At 38.8% G+C, this 14,886-nt stretch overlaps 1 protein-coding gene across 1 annotated transcript in view; it reads left to right on the top strand.

The window, feature by feature from the left end:
* Nucleotides 1–14,886, top strand: part of COL28A1 (collagen type XXVIII alpha 1 chain) — a gene marked incomplete at both ends in the record, with an annotated part of 152,881 nt that overhangs the window by 83,122 nt on the left and 54,873 nt on the right. Inside the window, 2 exons of the mRNA XM_080701208.1 lie at nucleotides 7,090–7,158; nucleotides 9,625–9,693. Of these exons, the coding sequence (XP_080557334.1) occupies nucleotides 7,090–7,158; nucleotides 9,625–9,693 (138 nt within the window). The remainder of the gene's footprint in view (nucleotides 1–7,089; nucleotides 7,159–9,624; nucleotides 9,694–14,886) is intronic.

Genomic DNA, 14,886 nt, shown 5'->3' with positions numbered 1-14,886 from the left:
TGGCACAGGGCAATCATAGGCTCATCTTCTATGAACTAATTTTGAGAAAAGAAAGAAACAATAAAAAATGAATCCCCCCAAATTCTTTAGCAAGCTTTTAAATTATGAGGGACTGTTTAGGGGTAAACTATACAGTTCTAAAGAAAAGTTATTTGAAGAATTGTAATTATTTTTTTACAAATTTTGAGAGATAACACTGGGAAAATACCTGAAGAGAAATGTAATAGCAACTTGAGGACTGTTTTTTCTAGAATCTTTAAAATTATTTCTTCATCCTCATAAGGATAGTGCTAGTAATTATTCCCGTTTCCTTTTTCATATGACTGGTTTTCAGTGAGAAATTACTGAGTGATATGACAGGCCAGTTAGCAGTCAGTATACCTGGCCATCACCTGACTGTCTATAAGCTGAGAAGGAATCTCTAATATGTCCTTTGACATTCTGGCAACCACATTGAGATATTCAAGTGTAACTAAACTGTGATGTCCACTGAATTACATAGTTCGTTCCAGAGTGCTGCTCATACTTGTGGAAACTGAACACATAGTCACTATATCTTAATTTTAGTTACAAACCAGAAAGAGACACAAAGCCGATGCTAGTCACTGTTTTGATTCTTCCTACTTTATTTTAAAACTCAGTCATTTCTTGACTCCATCATTTAGTGGAATCTTCAGAGTACCGTATCTTGAGAAATTTTTAAGAGTAATTCTTTTTACAGTGAATTCAATTTGGTTTTTAAATCCCCAACATAGAAAAACTAGAATCACTTTGTGTTTACGAAACTTTGTGTTACTGAAACTTTATTAATGTGTGTGTGTGTGTGTGTGTGTGTGTGTGTGTGTGTGTTTGTATTCGCAGGGAAGATGCTTTAATAGACTAAATAGACTAATTATTTCCTCAAATATTGTACTTAAGTTTTATAAAATATATAAGGTATAATAGTGGATTATTTTCTTGTCACTGCTCCACCTTAAAACCTCTCAACTGTGAGCTGTGTGATTTCAGCAAGTCGTTTGATCTGCCTGGGATTTAGCATCCTCATGTGTGATTTAGGATAAAAACAACTGCTCACAGGGTTATTCTGATAAACTAATGAAATGCTATGCATAAGACATTTTATAGATTCTAACATGAAAATATTATAATTAATAGTCATAGTCATATTCTGGCAACTCAAGTACATTGTAGGATGAATGAAAAGCATGCAAATTTCATTGTTTCATTTATTACATCATACAATGGTGTATACTTTTTAAGGGAGTTCAAATTAACCTCTTGGCAAGGTTGTGGTTTAGGGAAAACCTTCAGTGAACCATTTGTTCACATGAACCAGTACTGTGGACAGTCCTAAATTTATCATTTCTTATGAAAGTGAAAGGAGTGTCTCACATCTAGAGTTGTTTTTGTGGGCCAAGAGGAAATGGGAGGCCATTTGAACAGTGATTCTTTTCTTGAAGGAGTGAAGGCAGATAGGCTGGGGTCTCATGAAATTGATGGATGGAGTTGCAAATGGGAACTCCAGAAGGGCTCTCAGTTCTGCTCATTGTCTCCCGGTACAAGGGCTCCCTCTGCAGGCCCCAACAACCCTCAGATGTTACATGGGAAATTAAGTCTAGTCATGCAAGAACCTTTTGTATTTTCATTCTTTCTAATATGAGGAAGCTAGAGAGAAAATGTGTCATAGGAGGATCTCTAGATGAAGAAGGAGATACTATAGATGAGCAAATAAGGCGACCTAACTGAGAGGATGGGATGGGGGAAGAGTTAAATATACTAATATTCATGATGTACATTCACAAACATATCAAAGTCAATCACTAAGCCAAACATGAGAAGGAGGGAGGGGGGAGGAAATGGAGCGGGAATTGGATAAGGGCCAATTGGGTGATGTGTGCATGTATGTCTCCACCATACTCCATTAAGATGTATGACTAAAATGCACCAATAAAAAATTAAAAAAGAAAGTCACTTGATCCAAAGACAATACATTGCATATCCGAAAAATCACAGGTAAACACACATCTACTTAGGTATCAATAATGCTGCATTATGGAGAAAGCAGTGCTATCAAGTGGCAAGGTGAGGCTTGCTTTACAGTCCTCTTGTTCTCATTGACCAGCTCTGGTGGCCTGATATGGACCTATAGCCAATGAAACAGTAGACTCCATTTTCAAAGACTCTGTCATGTAAGAGAGATGCTATCTCAGTATATTTGCAGCTCATTAAGGGCTGGGTATTTCCATTTTTGAAAGTATGGTACACATACACTGTGGAATAAATCTCAGGTTATAGACCAACTTTACAACACAGGATGTTAAGGCTTGATTTAAAGCCTATTTGTTTCATAAAAATAAATATATGTCATATTCTGTTTCCACCGACTGAAAGATAAAAAAGATTATTTTGATAGATGAAACTAGCTATATGTTAATACTTATATGGATAAGAATGGACAAATTTAAGGTAAATCTCAAAACACCACAGATGACGTAGATTCACATCCTTGAACACATCGACCAAGGCTGCAGGACAGGAAGGACAATAAGGTTATCTTCAGGGTCAACTGCCCTACTGCAGTTAGCCTCAGATACTCCTAAGGAGGAGAGTTAAGGGAAATTGAATAAGAGTATGAAGAGAAAATGAGTAACACTGAGCATAGTGAGGTTTAATGTTGACTCACAACTTAATTCAACTGACTTTCCTCTTGCTTTTCATCTGAGATGTGTGTGTGTGTGTGTGTGTGTGTGTGTGTGTGTGTGTGTGTGTACATGCAAGTGTGCACGAGAGAGACAGAGAGAGAGAGCAGGGATATAAATTGAGTGTAAGAGAGTGAATGATTAAACTAATTGAGTAGGAGGAGGTTTTAACTAACTATTGGAAGAAAAATATTAGAATTTCAATAGTAGAGTGTCAAATTCTTTCTTAAAAAACCACTACTTTCTAAAAAAATTCTTGACTTTCTTGTGTATCTTTAATTTTAAAAAATAGATAACATTTAGCACATACCAAGAGTATATGAAACATGTGTAAGTTCTACTAATGATGTGCCTGTGTGTTTTACCTCTTTGGCCATAAAAAATCATTTAAATCATGGGTTCTGCTTATTAAGGGGTTAATATTATAGCAATACTTAATCATGCACATGGGTAAGATTTTTGTTGGGTATTGTTTATAGATTTTAGAAGTCACTATCAAAACATTTTATCATAAAATTGTTAAGCATATAAAAAGTAGAAAGATAAGTGAGCTCCTGTTTGCTCATCACACTTCAATTATCAACAGATAGTCATTTTGTTTTATCTGCAGTCCTCATTCCACCCCAGCTGCATTATTCTAAAGCAATCCCCAGATCCATATAAGGCTTTAGTATTTATCTCTCAAATGTAACAACTTTTCCCCTAAGATGTGAATGTAGTGCTGTTATCAAACCTCAAAACTATTAATGATTTCTTACTATAGCAAACATCCAGCCATCAAATTTTCCAGTTTGCCCATGATTTGTTACAGGTGACTAGTTTGAACTAGGATCCAAGCAGTTCAAATGTTGCATTTGACTGAGCTATTTCTTTAATCTCTCATGATCATAGTTTACCCAGTCCTCATTTTTTTCCTTGCCCTTTCTTTGTGACTGTGTTACTTGTACTTGAGGATTTTGCTGATAGTATCCCTGTCGTGTTGCCCAATGTGTCGATTTTGGCAAACTGGCCAATGTAGAGACTTGTTCAGATTCAGGTCCAGTTCTCAGCCAGGTTATTCCCAGGTGGGGTTGTGTATTCTGCAGGAGACACAGGTGCCCAGTCATATCCTTTCTAATCTCTTTACCACATCCTGGGAGGGCAGCAGTGAACAGGAGCCCAGAAGAGGAAGCCATCCAATCAGGAGTGGGGTTGGGATGAAGAAGAAAATTACTTTGGATAACACATTTAATGATTCTAGGAAAAAGTTATTTAAGCATGTTTACCTATGTTCTATGTTGTTGAAAGGGGTTAAAGTGATTGGAAGAGGAAAGATCTGGCTTTCAGGAAGTAGCAAAGTGTGTGACTCAGGTGCAGTTGGAAGCCCTCACACAGTGACTGTACAGACACTCTCTTTAAAGGTACTTCAGAGCTACTCAAGACAGGGAAGATCATAGAAATGGTTATAACACAGGGCATTCATGTTCTCTACCTGCAGCTCTTGATGTGGGAGTGATCATTTAAGCTGAGAGAAAGTGGGGTCACTCAGGCTGGGAGTCAGTAGGAGAGAGGTGGTAAAGAGATAATTAGTACCCAGGGCCTCAGAAGTGCCAGGTATGGAGCGGAAGAGATGGAGATAGGAGACCAGAATCATAAAAGTGGCTGTTCATGAAAGGGTAGGGCATAATTATGAAAGCAAAGATTGAAGATCAAGAGAATTAAGTCAGTAATAAAATACGGTTTGAAAGTTACCCCCATCCTTTTAGTTTTTATCTAGAAACATTTTAGAAAGACAAAGATCTTGAAAGGCAAAGTCTGGCTCTGAGTCTCTCTTTTTCTTTCAAACTTTATTGAGACAGATTTCATATTTCATAGAATCCCCCTGATTTCAAGTATATAATTCAGTGATTTTTCAAGTAAAATTACCAAGCCAACACCATAGATCAGTTTTAGAACATTTTCATCCCACCTATAAGATTATTTATTTATTTATTTATTTATTTTAGTGGTACTGGGGATGGAACCCTTCTACCTCCGGGCTACACTCCCAGACCTATTTTATATTTTATTTGGAAACAGTGTCTCTTAAGCCAGCGAGGCTGGCTTCGAACTTGCGCGATCCTCCTGTCTACACCTCCCAAGCGCAGGGATTACAAGCGTGCGCCAGGCAAAGATCCTTTATACTCATTTATAGTTAAGCCATGTTGCTATCCCTATCCCCTGACAATTACTAACCCACTTTTGTCTCTATAAATTCACCTTTTCTGGACATATCATATGATGGACTTGTGTAATATGTGTGATGTCTTACATGGACAATAATATTTTTGAGGTCCATCTATGATATGGCCACAGTTCATGCCTTATCCCATTCTCTATCCATTTTCTAGTTAATGGTATTTGGTTGTTTCTAGTTTTAACTATTATGAATAAAGCTGCTAAGGTCATTCATATGCAAGACTATGTGAACACATATTTTTATTTTCCTTGGTTTTATGCCTAGGAGTGAGATCATTTGATCGTGTGGTTAATAGATGTAGAACTTTTAAAGAAACTGCCAAATTTTTCCCAAATAGCTGTAGTACCTACTATGGGGCTTCCTGTTTCTCCACAGCTACTCAGCAAAGCTTTTTTATAGCAGTGTAGACCTGGACAAACAAATTTTTTTGTTCCCTCTTTAACAAAGCAGGTGGGCACTGAGCTGACATTTACCAAATGCCCACCCTGTGCTTGAAACTGTGAAAGGAGCACTTGACAACCTTAGGCTCATGTCACTCTGATCTCTATGAAATATAAATATTATTTACTAAAGATCTGATAAATTCATTGAGGTAAACTAATCATTGTTGTAATACAGGATTTTTGTGAATACTAATTTATATCAAATAACATCTATAACAGGCTATCATAGTCTTGGGTATACTGAAGTTGATTAATAAAGAGGTTTTTAATTTCTCGGCTTCTTTTCACCATTAGCATCTCAGAGAAGCTCTAACCATAGGGCCTGACCTATCTTCAGTCAGGTCTCACTGCTTTTTTTTGCAATAGTGGCCTCTGATGAAATTTTCCTGCTCTGAAGGAAAGAAAAAGGCTTTGCAGAATTTACCCAGTGTTCGTAATCACTCTAGTTGTACAAATATCATAGACCTACTTCCTAAGTCAAGGACTATAAACTCTGTTGCTTAAAACAGTAAAAGCAACCAGTTTAGGGTATGATTAAAACTCTAGTGGCTGTTTTTTAAATTTTTATTGGTACATCGTAGTCATACTTTTTTTAATTTTTAAAATTATTTGTTTATTGTAGTCATACATCTTAGTGGAGTACAAGATGGTATAGGCATACGTGCACACATCACCCAATTAGCCCTTACCCAATTCTCACCCCATTTCTTTCCCCTCCCTCCTTCTCATGTTTAGCTTAGTGATTGATATGTTTGTTAATGTACAGCATGTACATTAGGGAATTTCTCTCTTCCCCTTTCCATCCCTCTCAGTTAGGTGGCCCTATTTGCTTAAGTTTCTCCTTCTTCATCTAGAGTTCCTCCTGTGACCCATTTTCTCCCTAGCTTCTGCATAGTAGGAAGAGCATAGTGGCTGCTTTTCATTCTTGACTTTTATTTCCTCCTTTCTTCATGATAGCAGTGATTACTTTTCTAAATTCTAGAAAAGAATGCTCTAAAAAAAAGTACATATTAATGTTGCCAAGAAGTCAATTAACTTGCTTGATTTGTAATGCGCCTTTATCAGTTACTTTCAGGATTGTATAAGTAAGCCAGACATGGTGACGCACACTTATAATACTAGTACTTGGGAAGCTGAGACAGGAGGATCGCAAGTTTGTGGCCAGCCTCAGCTACTTAAGTGAGGCCCTCCACAAATTAGTGAGACCATTTCAAAATAAAGGGCTGGGGGTGTAACTCAAAGGTTTAATGCCCCTAGGTTTAATCCCCAGTACTGCAAAAGAAAAAAATATGTGTAAGTGGCAATTAAAATGGAACAAAGGAAGATAACACAGTATCAAAAGAGAAAAGTAATTTAAGAAAAATCATTCATTATTAATCATCATTAATATCCTGATAAAATCCAAAGAGTTTTTAAATTTTAAAATGTATTTTGAGCCGGGTGTGGTGGCGCAAGTTTGTAATCCCCTTGCTTGGGAGGCAGAGATAGGAGGTTCGCGCAGGTTCGAAGCCAGCCATGCCTGCTGGCTTAGGAGACCCTGTTTCCAAATAAAAATGTAAAAATAGGTCTGGGAGTGTAGCCTGGAGGTAGAAGGGCTTCCAGGAACCCCAGTACCACCAAAATAAATAAATAAATAAATAAAATAAAATAAAATAAAATAAAAATAAAAATAATAAAATGTATTTTGAAAAGGTATATTAATAAGTTGTCCTTCATTGTGTCTTTTCAGGGAGAGCCTGGGGTTAGAGGCCCTCCAGGTCCCTCTGGACCTCGGGGCACAGGAACCCAAGGACCAAAGGTGAGTTTTCAGGTCTGTGCTGTGTGATGCAGGTTAAGTATCCCTAATCTTAAAGTCTCAGATCTGAAAAGCTCCAAATCTCAAAATGTTTGAGCACCAACAAGACAATTCAAGTACCTCATGTGACCTGTGGCAGTCAAAACACACATACACACTAAAGATATTGTCTAAGATTACCTTAGGGGTATGTGTATAAGGTGTAGACTAAACATAAATGGATTTCGCATTTAGATTTGGCTCTCATCTCTAAAAGATCTCATTTTGTATATGCAAATAATCCAGGACCTGAAAAAATAAAAAATCTGAAATATTTCTGGCCCCAAGCATTTTCAATAAAGGACAGGTAACCTGTACCTGTACCATCACCATCAACCAAGAAAACAGTAACTTCATAGAAAGTGCTCAGTTTGGTGTTGACTTATTTTGTCTTGATTCATGATGAAAAGTCTTATATTTGCATATCAGGTGACCTTTCAACCAAATAGACCATTTAAATTTCTAAGTCATGTGCTTCCCCCAAAGAAGTCAGAAAGTCAACCTCTCTTAAGTGGTTTTAAAGTGCTCAGAATGTGTTCAGATTTCTTGGAGGTTGTGAATCATCAAAACACATCTCTTTGCTTTCGTGAGATGTACCTATGATGGCCTTTTAACAGGTCACACACTGGCTAATGTTTCTATTGTACCACATGTGTTATATTCACTCCACAAGAGTCTAGATTTATTGTCCCTGTAGAAGATGACAAAAACGTTCTGTGGCCCCCTTTGCCCTTATTTTTATGTATTTGATTTTTGTTTCCTCTAGTTTGGTGATTAGTCATCCTTTCATTCTTTTAATCCAGTGTATTTCAGTAAGGGAGAATGTGTCTTCCCTTCCCTTGTCCCCAGCAGGACTTTTGGCAATGTCTAGAGATATTTTGGGCCATCACAACTAAGGATGTTACTGGTGCTTAGTGGGTAAGGGCTAGGGATGCCACTGGGATCCTACAATCAACAAAAGGCTTCCCAGAATAAAGGATATCCTCAAAATGTCAATAGTTTCAGAAACCTTATTTTGTTTAGTCACTTATGTAAGAAATATTTTTTATTTATCCTGAAAGTAAGGTGAAATATCAGACATCTTCATTGGGAAAATATAGGTATCTACAAGTTCAAGTTCATCTACCACCAGAAGTTCAAGTTTCAAATAGGTGTATTTACACTTAAAATGCACAGAATCAGTTTAAACCCCATTATCAGAGGAGAGGAGGAAAAGACTCTATGAGTCAAGGATTTTATTGGAAATCTCAGAATTATCAGGATTCTCAGTTTATCCTTTTCTCATCTGCCAACTCCATTTGGCAGTGAGCTATTTTCAAGCCTTGTAGTTCACTTTCTATGAATGGAGGTTCCTCCAAGATGTTAGTAGTCATTAACACCAGGCAATGGGAAGATGGATTTATTTATCTTTTTCATTGTTATCTTTATTTCTGATTTAAAAATATTTTTTCAATGAGTAAGTATTTCTTTTATAATCAGAAAAAATAAAGCTTTTTTCATACTGTAAAAGAAAAGGCTGACTTATACCGTAATTTATGTTAACCCACCATATCTCAAAGCTTGTTCCAGTCAATATTACTTTAGGAACTTCTGGAATAAACAAAGATGAGCTAGTGTCTGCATTAGGAGACTTCTTATACAGTCATGTACTGCCTAATAATGTTTCTTTTAACATCATTGCACCTATGAGGATGGTCTCATAAGACTACAAAGCCCTGTCATATCGCAATCATCTTTGTTTGCATAAGTATACTCTATGAGATTTTTACAAGAGAGCAGTCACCTACCCATGCATGTTTCAGAACACATCCTCTTAAGGGCTGCCTGACTCTATTCACGTGTGCTGGAGATCTCCATGGGGAGGCGCACACGATTTTCCAATCTGATTCCACTGCAGAAGTCTTTCCTCAGCAAACATGGGGGGCATGCATGAGCACACGCTGGGACATGCTGCACCTGCTTATTGCTTTATAGTTTCTTAAAAGTTTGAACACCAGTCCACATCAATATTCACTAAATTGTTAGCTGCACTCCCAGGGAATTGGTTCTCCATACTGAAGTGGAGCAACATGCCTACACAAAATACCGCATCGATAGTTTTTAGGTTTGATGTTCAAGGGCTGGTGGTGGTACAGTTAAAGGATCCAAGTAGAAACTCCTGGCCTCCCCTCTGCCTACGTTTAGCAGCTTTGCCTAGCATCTTTATTTATGTTTAGATTATGTGTAAGATCTCATATTTGTGAGCCATTTGAATTGTCTACAAATATTTAGAAGACCATGGCTTTAAATAAAATATGAAATAACTTATGAGCAGTGAGAAGGTCCTAATCAGACTGAAGTAAGTACAAAGCTGAGAGTAGTAATATTTATGTTCTTTTTTCCCTTCAACCCTCTTACATTGATCTTCAATGTTTCCCTGTCTTCCCATAGGGTGACACTGGGCAGAAAGGCTTGCCTGGCCCCCCTGGTCCCCCTGGCTACGGATCACAAGGGATTAAAGTAAGTGAATGCATTTGTGCTGAAATCATGTCTCAATTCAGTAGGGTGATGGGGAGAAGAGCTGTGGATAGAACAAAATATGGCTATTATGGAACGGATTTAACATGAGTTCAGCAGTTAAAATTGCATCCAGTATTAAGAGAAATCACCCAGAAGTGTAAAGTGATGTAAGTACAATAGCTTCATGAATGCCGAACATCATACAAATTGCTTGATGGAAAATTGAGCTGTTCCAGATATTTGCTGTTGTCCTTGGTTTCTGAGCTGAGTGGAGATTTCAAGCCAGCTGCCTGTTCTCTCTTTCTCACCTTCCTCAATGTGTGGTCCCTTCCCATCCCTGGCAGGGGGCTTCCCAATCTTAGTTAACAATGGAATCACACTGGGAGCTTTTTTAGTAATATTGATATCCTACCCTAAAAGACTAAACGATGGAAATCTGAATTCTGGGGGTAGCTCTTGAGAGGTGTGTGTGTGTGTGTGTGTGTGTGTGTGTGTGTGTGTGTGTTCATTGTCTTGCAGTACTGGGGATTGAACTGTAGGCCTCATACATTCTAGGCAAGTGCTCTAGTGATGAACTACACTCCCAGCCTTTTTAAATTTTTACTTTATTTTTATACATTTATTGGTACATTATAATTATACCTGCCCACATCAGTTGATATATTTCCCTCTACATCCCACCCCACTCCCCTGTCCTTCCTCTCCATACATGCTAAGAGATTGAGATTGGAAGTGATACCTCCATACATGGACATAATGCTATTTGAATGATTAACTACTTCAATCTTTTTTCTCATCCCTGCCTTCCTCCTCCAATCTTTTTTCACTATTTACTGGTCTCTTTCATTTATCTAAAGTTTTTTCAGTTTTCTATTTTCTCTTCAACTTCCACATATGAGAGAAAACATAGGACTCTTGACTTTCTGAGACTGGTTGATCTCACCTAGCATAATATTTTTTAGTTCCATCCATTTTCCAGCAAACTACATAATTTTGTTTTTCTTTCTCGTTGAGTAAAATTCCACTGTGTGTTTGTACCATGTTTTTGTTATCCATTCATCTGTTGACGAACACCTAGGTTGGTTCCATAATTTGGTTATTGGTAATTGTGCTGCAATAATCGTGGGTATACATATATAGCTATAGTATTCTGTCTTTAATCCTTTTGGAAAAATAATAAGGAATGGTATGGATGAGTAATATGGTAATTCCATTCCTAGTTGTTCGAAGAATGACTGGTCTCCATAGAGGTTATACTAATTCACATCCCCACCAACAATGTATAAGAGTTCCTATTTCCCCCACATTCTTGCCAGCATTTATTATTCTTTTTATTAAATTTTGAGCCAGGCGTGGTGGCGCACACTTGTAATCCCCGTGCTTGGGAGGCGGAGACAGGAGGATCGCACAGGTTCGAAGCCAGTCATGCTGGCCTAAGAGACCCTGTTTCCAAATAAAAATATGTAAAAAACATAGTTCTGGGAGTGTAGCCTGGAGGTAGAAGGGCTTCCAGGAACCCCAGTACCACCAAAATAATAATAATAATAATAATAATAATAATAATAATAATAATAAATAAATTTTGAGACAGGGCAAGTCTCTATTTCAAAATGAAAAATAAAATAGGACCGGAGATGTTGCTCAGAGGTAGTAAGTTGCTGGATTCAATTCCCGGTACCACCAAAAAAAAACAAAATGAAACAAAACAAAAACAAAAACAAACAAACCCAAAACCCCAAGTTCTTGCTAAGTTGCTCAGGCTGGCCTTGGCCTGAAATTTTCCTGCCTCAGCCTCCTGAACAGCAGGTATTATAGGCATCTCCAACCCAGCTTAGTACTGTGGTTTTAAGAGCTTCCTGGGTGAGAAGCCCTGCTCTAGGCCCTAATCTTTGGGGATTCATGGTCATCTGTATTTTGCTTTGAATCTGTGCAATAGCAGCAAGGCTGTCTAGCAAGATGGGAATATCAGGGTGTCCCCTGCCTCAGTAGATGAAAATTAGTGTCTTAATGTTACTAGGTGATTTCAAACAAAATCCTTTCCTTCTTCTAGTATCATAATTTTGTTCTTAAACAACTCCAGTCCTTCAGTAATTCAGTATTTATTTGTTACCACATGTAAGCTTTGAAACTGAATAATTGATACCAAGTGTGTGTTTGTGTTACAAGGGATGGAATCCAAGGGCATTCTACCTCTAAGCTAGGCATCCAGCCCTATTTTATTATTTTATTTTGAAATACGGGTTTCGATAACTTGTAGTGGGCTTCACTACCTTGCCGAGGCTGGCAGTGAACTTGAGAGTCTCTGTCTCTGCCTCCCAAGTACTGGGATTATAAGCCTGTGCCACTATTCCAGCTGAATAACTGATACTTGATAACTTTGGATAACTGAGATTGATGTTAAAAAAAAGTGAAAATATTCAAAAGAAACACTTTTTCAAACAGCAGAACTTTTTAGTAAGTAGGAGGCAGCAGGAGCCTAAGATAATAAATGTAAAAATCCTGCATTAGAATTAAACCACCTACTCCTGTGTAGAGAGAATAAACTAAGACAAGAGCAAAACTCATTGAATCTGTGTTAAATCTTCCAAGCCATCCACACAGCACTAGGTTTTCCATGACAGATCTTTTAAATAACGATTGTTCATCTGTCAGGCTGAGAATCCGGGCAAAGACCAGACAGCATGCTGTCAATAGCATATAAGCCCTGGAAAATAGAGCACAACTCTGCTTCTTTAGAAATGACATCACTGTCATGTTTAATCCTTAAATTCTATGGTTAAAAGATGTTAACATTCTGCATAAGGTTTTTGCATGAGTTTGCTTAAGAAATGAGCATATATCAGACCCCTGGGCTTGTCATCAACATGAGCTCAATTTGCATAGGCTGTTCGTTCATTTACCGCCAGCTCTTTAATTCTGGTGCCAAATTTCTCCCCTCTATTACCTGGGAATGTCTTCTTTATTCACAAGGGGACACCTTGGGCTGCATTTAATTAATCCTCACTAACCATGACTCGTCTGGCTTGGGGCCTTTTCTAATGCCCTCCAGGTTAGGCCGTATTCAAATCCATTCCGTATAAAACTAGGTCATGCAGCCCAGCATCCTAGGGAAATAACCAAAATCAAAACTGCCACATCACATATCCAGTGCTGCCAGAGATAAGATAAGCTTTGCTTCCACTTGGGGCTGTGATCTGAAGCTGCTGACCAGGGCTGACTCAGAAAGCCTCTCTAGACCTGTTGGGTTGCCAGGTGTCTGAAAGGCAGCAGAGAAGGACTGTTTCCCTTGGGATTCCTACCTCATTTTCTGACCCTTGGTTAGATCATTGCTGCAAAAGGGAGGAAACTGAAAAACAAAGCTGGCAGTGAAATAATGTTAAGATGACCTTATCAGTGAAGTTCATTTCTTACAATCGTGTATTGATATATTTCCTACACCTTTCTAAAACCATTTGAATCTGTGAAACTTGGTTTTGTTGTTTGTCTTCAATGGAGGCCTTTCTGCTGCTAAGCTTTTAACATTGGGACTGAACTGTGTTCTGTTTCTCTGTGCCATCCCAGTGCCGGGCATAATGAGGATCAGGGTTGAAATCACAGGAGTGATCTGCTTCCACACCCACCTCACTTTGTGGCTGCAATACTGGCTCTTCAGTTAGTTGGTCCTGGTCATTTCAACCAGTCAATCAGCACTGACTCGACACCATCTATGTTAGCTAAATATGCTAAGGACTGGCGTTAAAGAGTGAGTGAAAAGACAAACTTTGTCCTCATGGAGCTTGTAGGTTATAAAAATAATCAGACTTTGAGCTCCAGCGAGAATAGAGGATGGCAAGTTAGGTGAAGTGACGGTCACAGGATTAAGCAGGGTTCCTATCAGACCCAGTAGGCTATAATAATGAGTTTGCTCTTAATCCTAAAAGCAGTCAAGAGTCAGAGAAAGGAAGCTGGGCATGGTGACACACACCTGAAATATCAGTGCTTGGGAGGCTGAGACAGGAGAGGTGCAGGTTCGAGGCCAGCCTCAGCAACTCAGAAACTTTGAGACCCTGTTTCAAAATAAAAAATATAAAGGGCTGGTGGTATAGCTCAGAGGAAGAATACCCCTGGGTTCAATCTCCCCCCAAAAAAATAAGTCAGAGAAGGATGAGATGATCAAATCAGGAAAGCTCTGGCTGTTATCTGTGGAATGGATGAGCCTGACTGAAAGAAATGTGGGGTGCAGGGGCTCTCCTTCCCATATTCATTCCCATTCACCTGATTCTTCATTTGGAATAGTGTGTTCTTCTGGGAACCTCTTCCTCTTGCCTGTCCTGGGGCTCAGAACAACCAGGGCCTGAGTGACCATGGGAGCCATGGCATCCCGTGCTGTGGCCCAGATGATGCCGCACAGTAGAGGAGCTCCAGTCCCTTCAGTGCTTTTCCCCAACCCCAGCTATCTGTTGATTGGAAGAATGAATATAGGCATGGGGTTCTTCTATCCCTAAATGGCTTCAGTCTTTCATAGCCTAGGTCATGAGTTTATATGATGCTACCATCTCATCCCATTATTAGCCTCTAGTAGTGACCATTCCCCTAAAGAGAGACTCTAGATGTAGCAGTGATCCCACAGAGTTTCAGTAAGGAGAAGGGATAGAGTTGGGTCTTGAGAGATTGCTTGATATGCCAAAGTGCTCTTGAGACCAGCCCATAGAGAAGCCAGGATGAATAGAATGAGATGGTGGATCATCCAGGTGAGAAAGGGAAGTATGAGATCAGAGGTGGCTTCTCTCCAGCTCTTTATTTCAACAAGGAGTTATACCAGTCTCCCTCTCTCCATTCTTATTCTAGTCAGTTTTAGTGTCCTGCTCAGCCCAGGCACTCCTAATGTGTTTTTTTCAGAGTATCAAAAAGAACTTATTAGAGCTGTGCGTGGTGGCGCACGCTTGTAATTTCAGCATTTGGGAGGCTGAGACCAGGGGATTGCGGTTCGTGAACAGCCTCAGCTACTAAGTGAGGCCCTCTGCAACTCAGTGAGACACGTTTTCAAAATAAAGAATAAAAAAAAAATAGGGCAGGGGCTCTTTGCCACTGGCTTCAGTTCTTTAGGCCTGAGCATAACTGATCCTACCTTGGCCCATGGATGGTATTTTCATGCAGTTAGGCTATGGCAAAGGATAGGTTATTTCAGGCCTGGCCAGTTTGTTTTCAGTGTTA

The sequence above is a fragment of the Muscardinus avellanarius genome (assembly GCF_963383645.1).
Source record: "Muscardinus avellanarius genome assembly, chromosome: 9".
NCBI classification, from domain to species: domain Eukaryota; kingdom Metazoa; phylum Chordata; class Mammalia; order Rodentia; family Gliridae; genus Muscardinus; species Muscardinus avellanarius.
The sequence above is the reverse complement of the archived record's forward strand: the minus strand, read 5'-3'. Positions and strand labels throughout refer to the sequence as shown.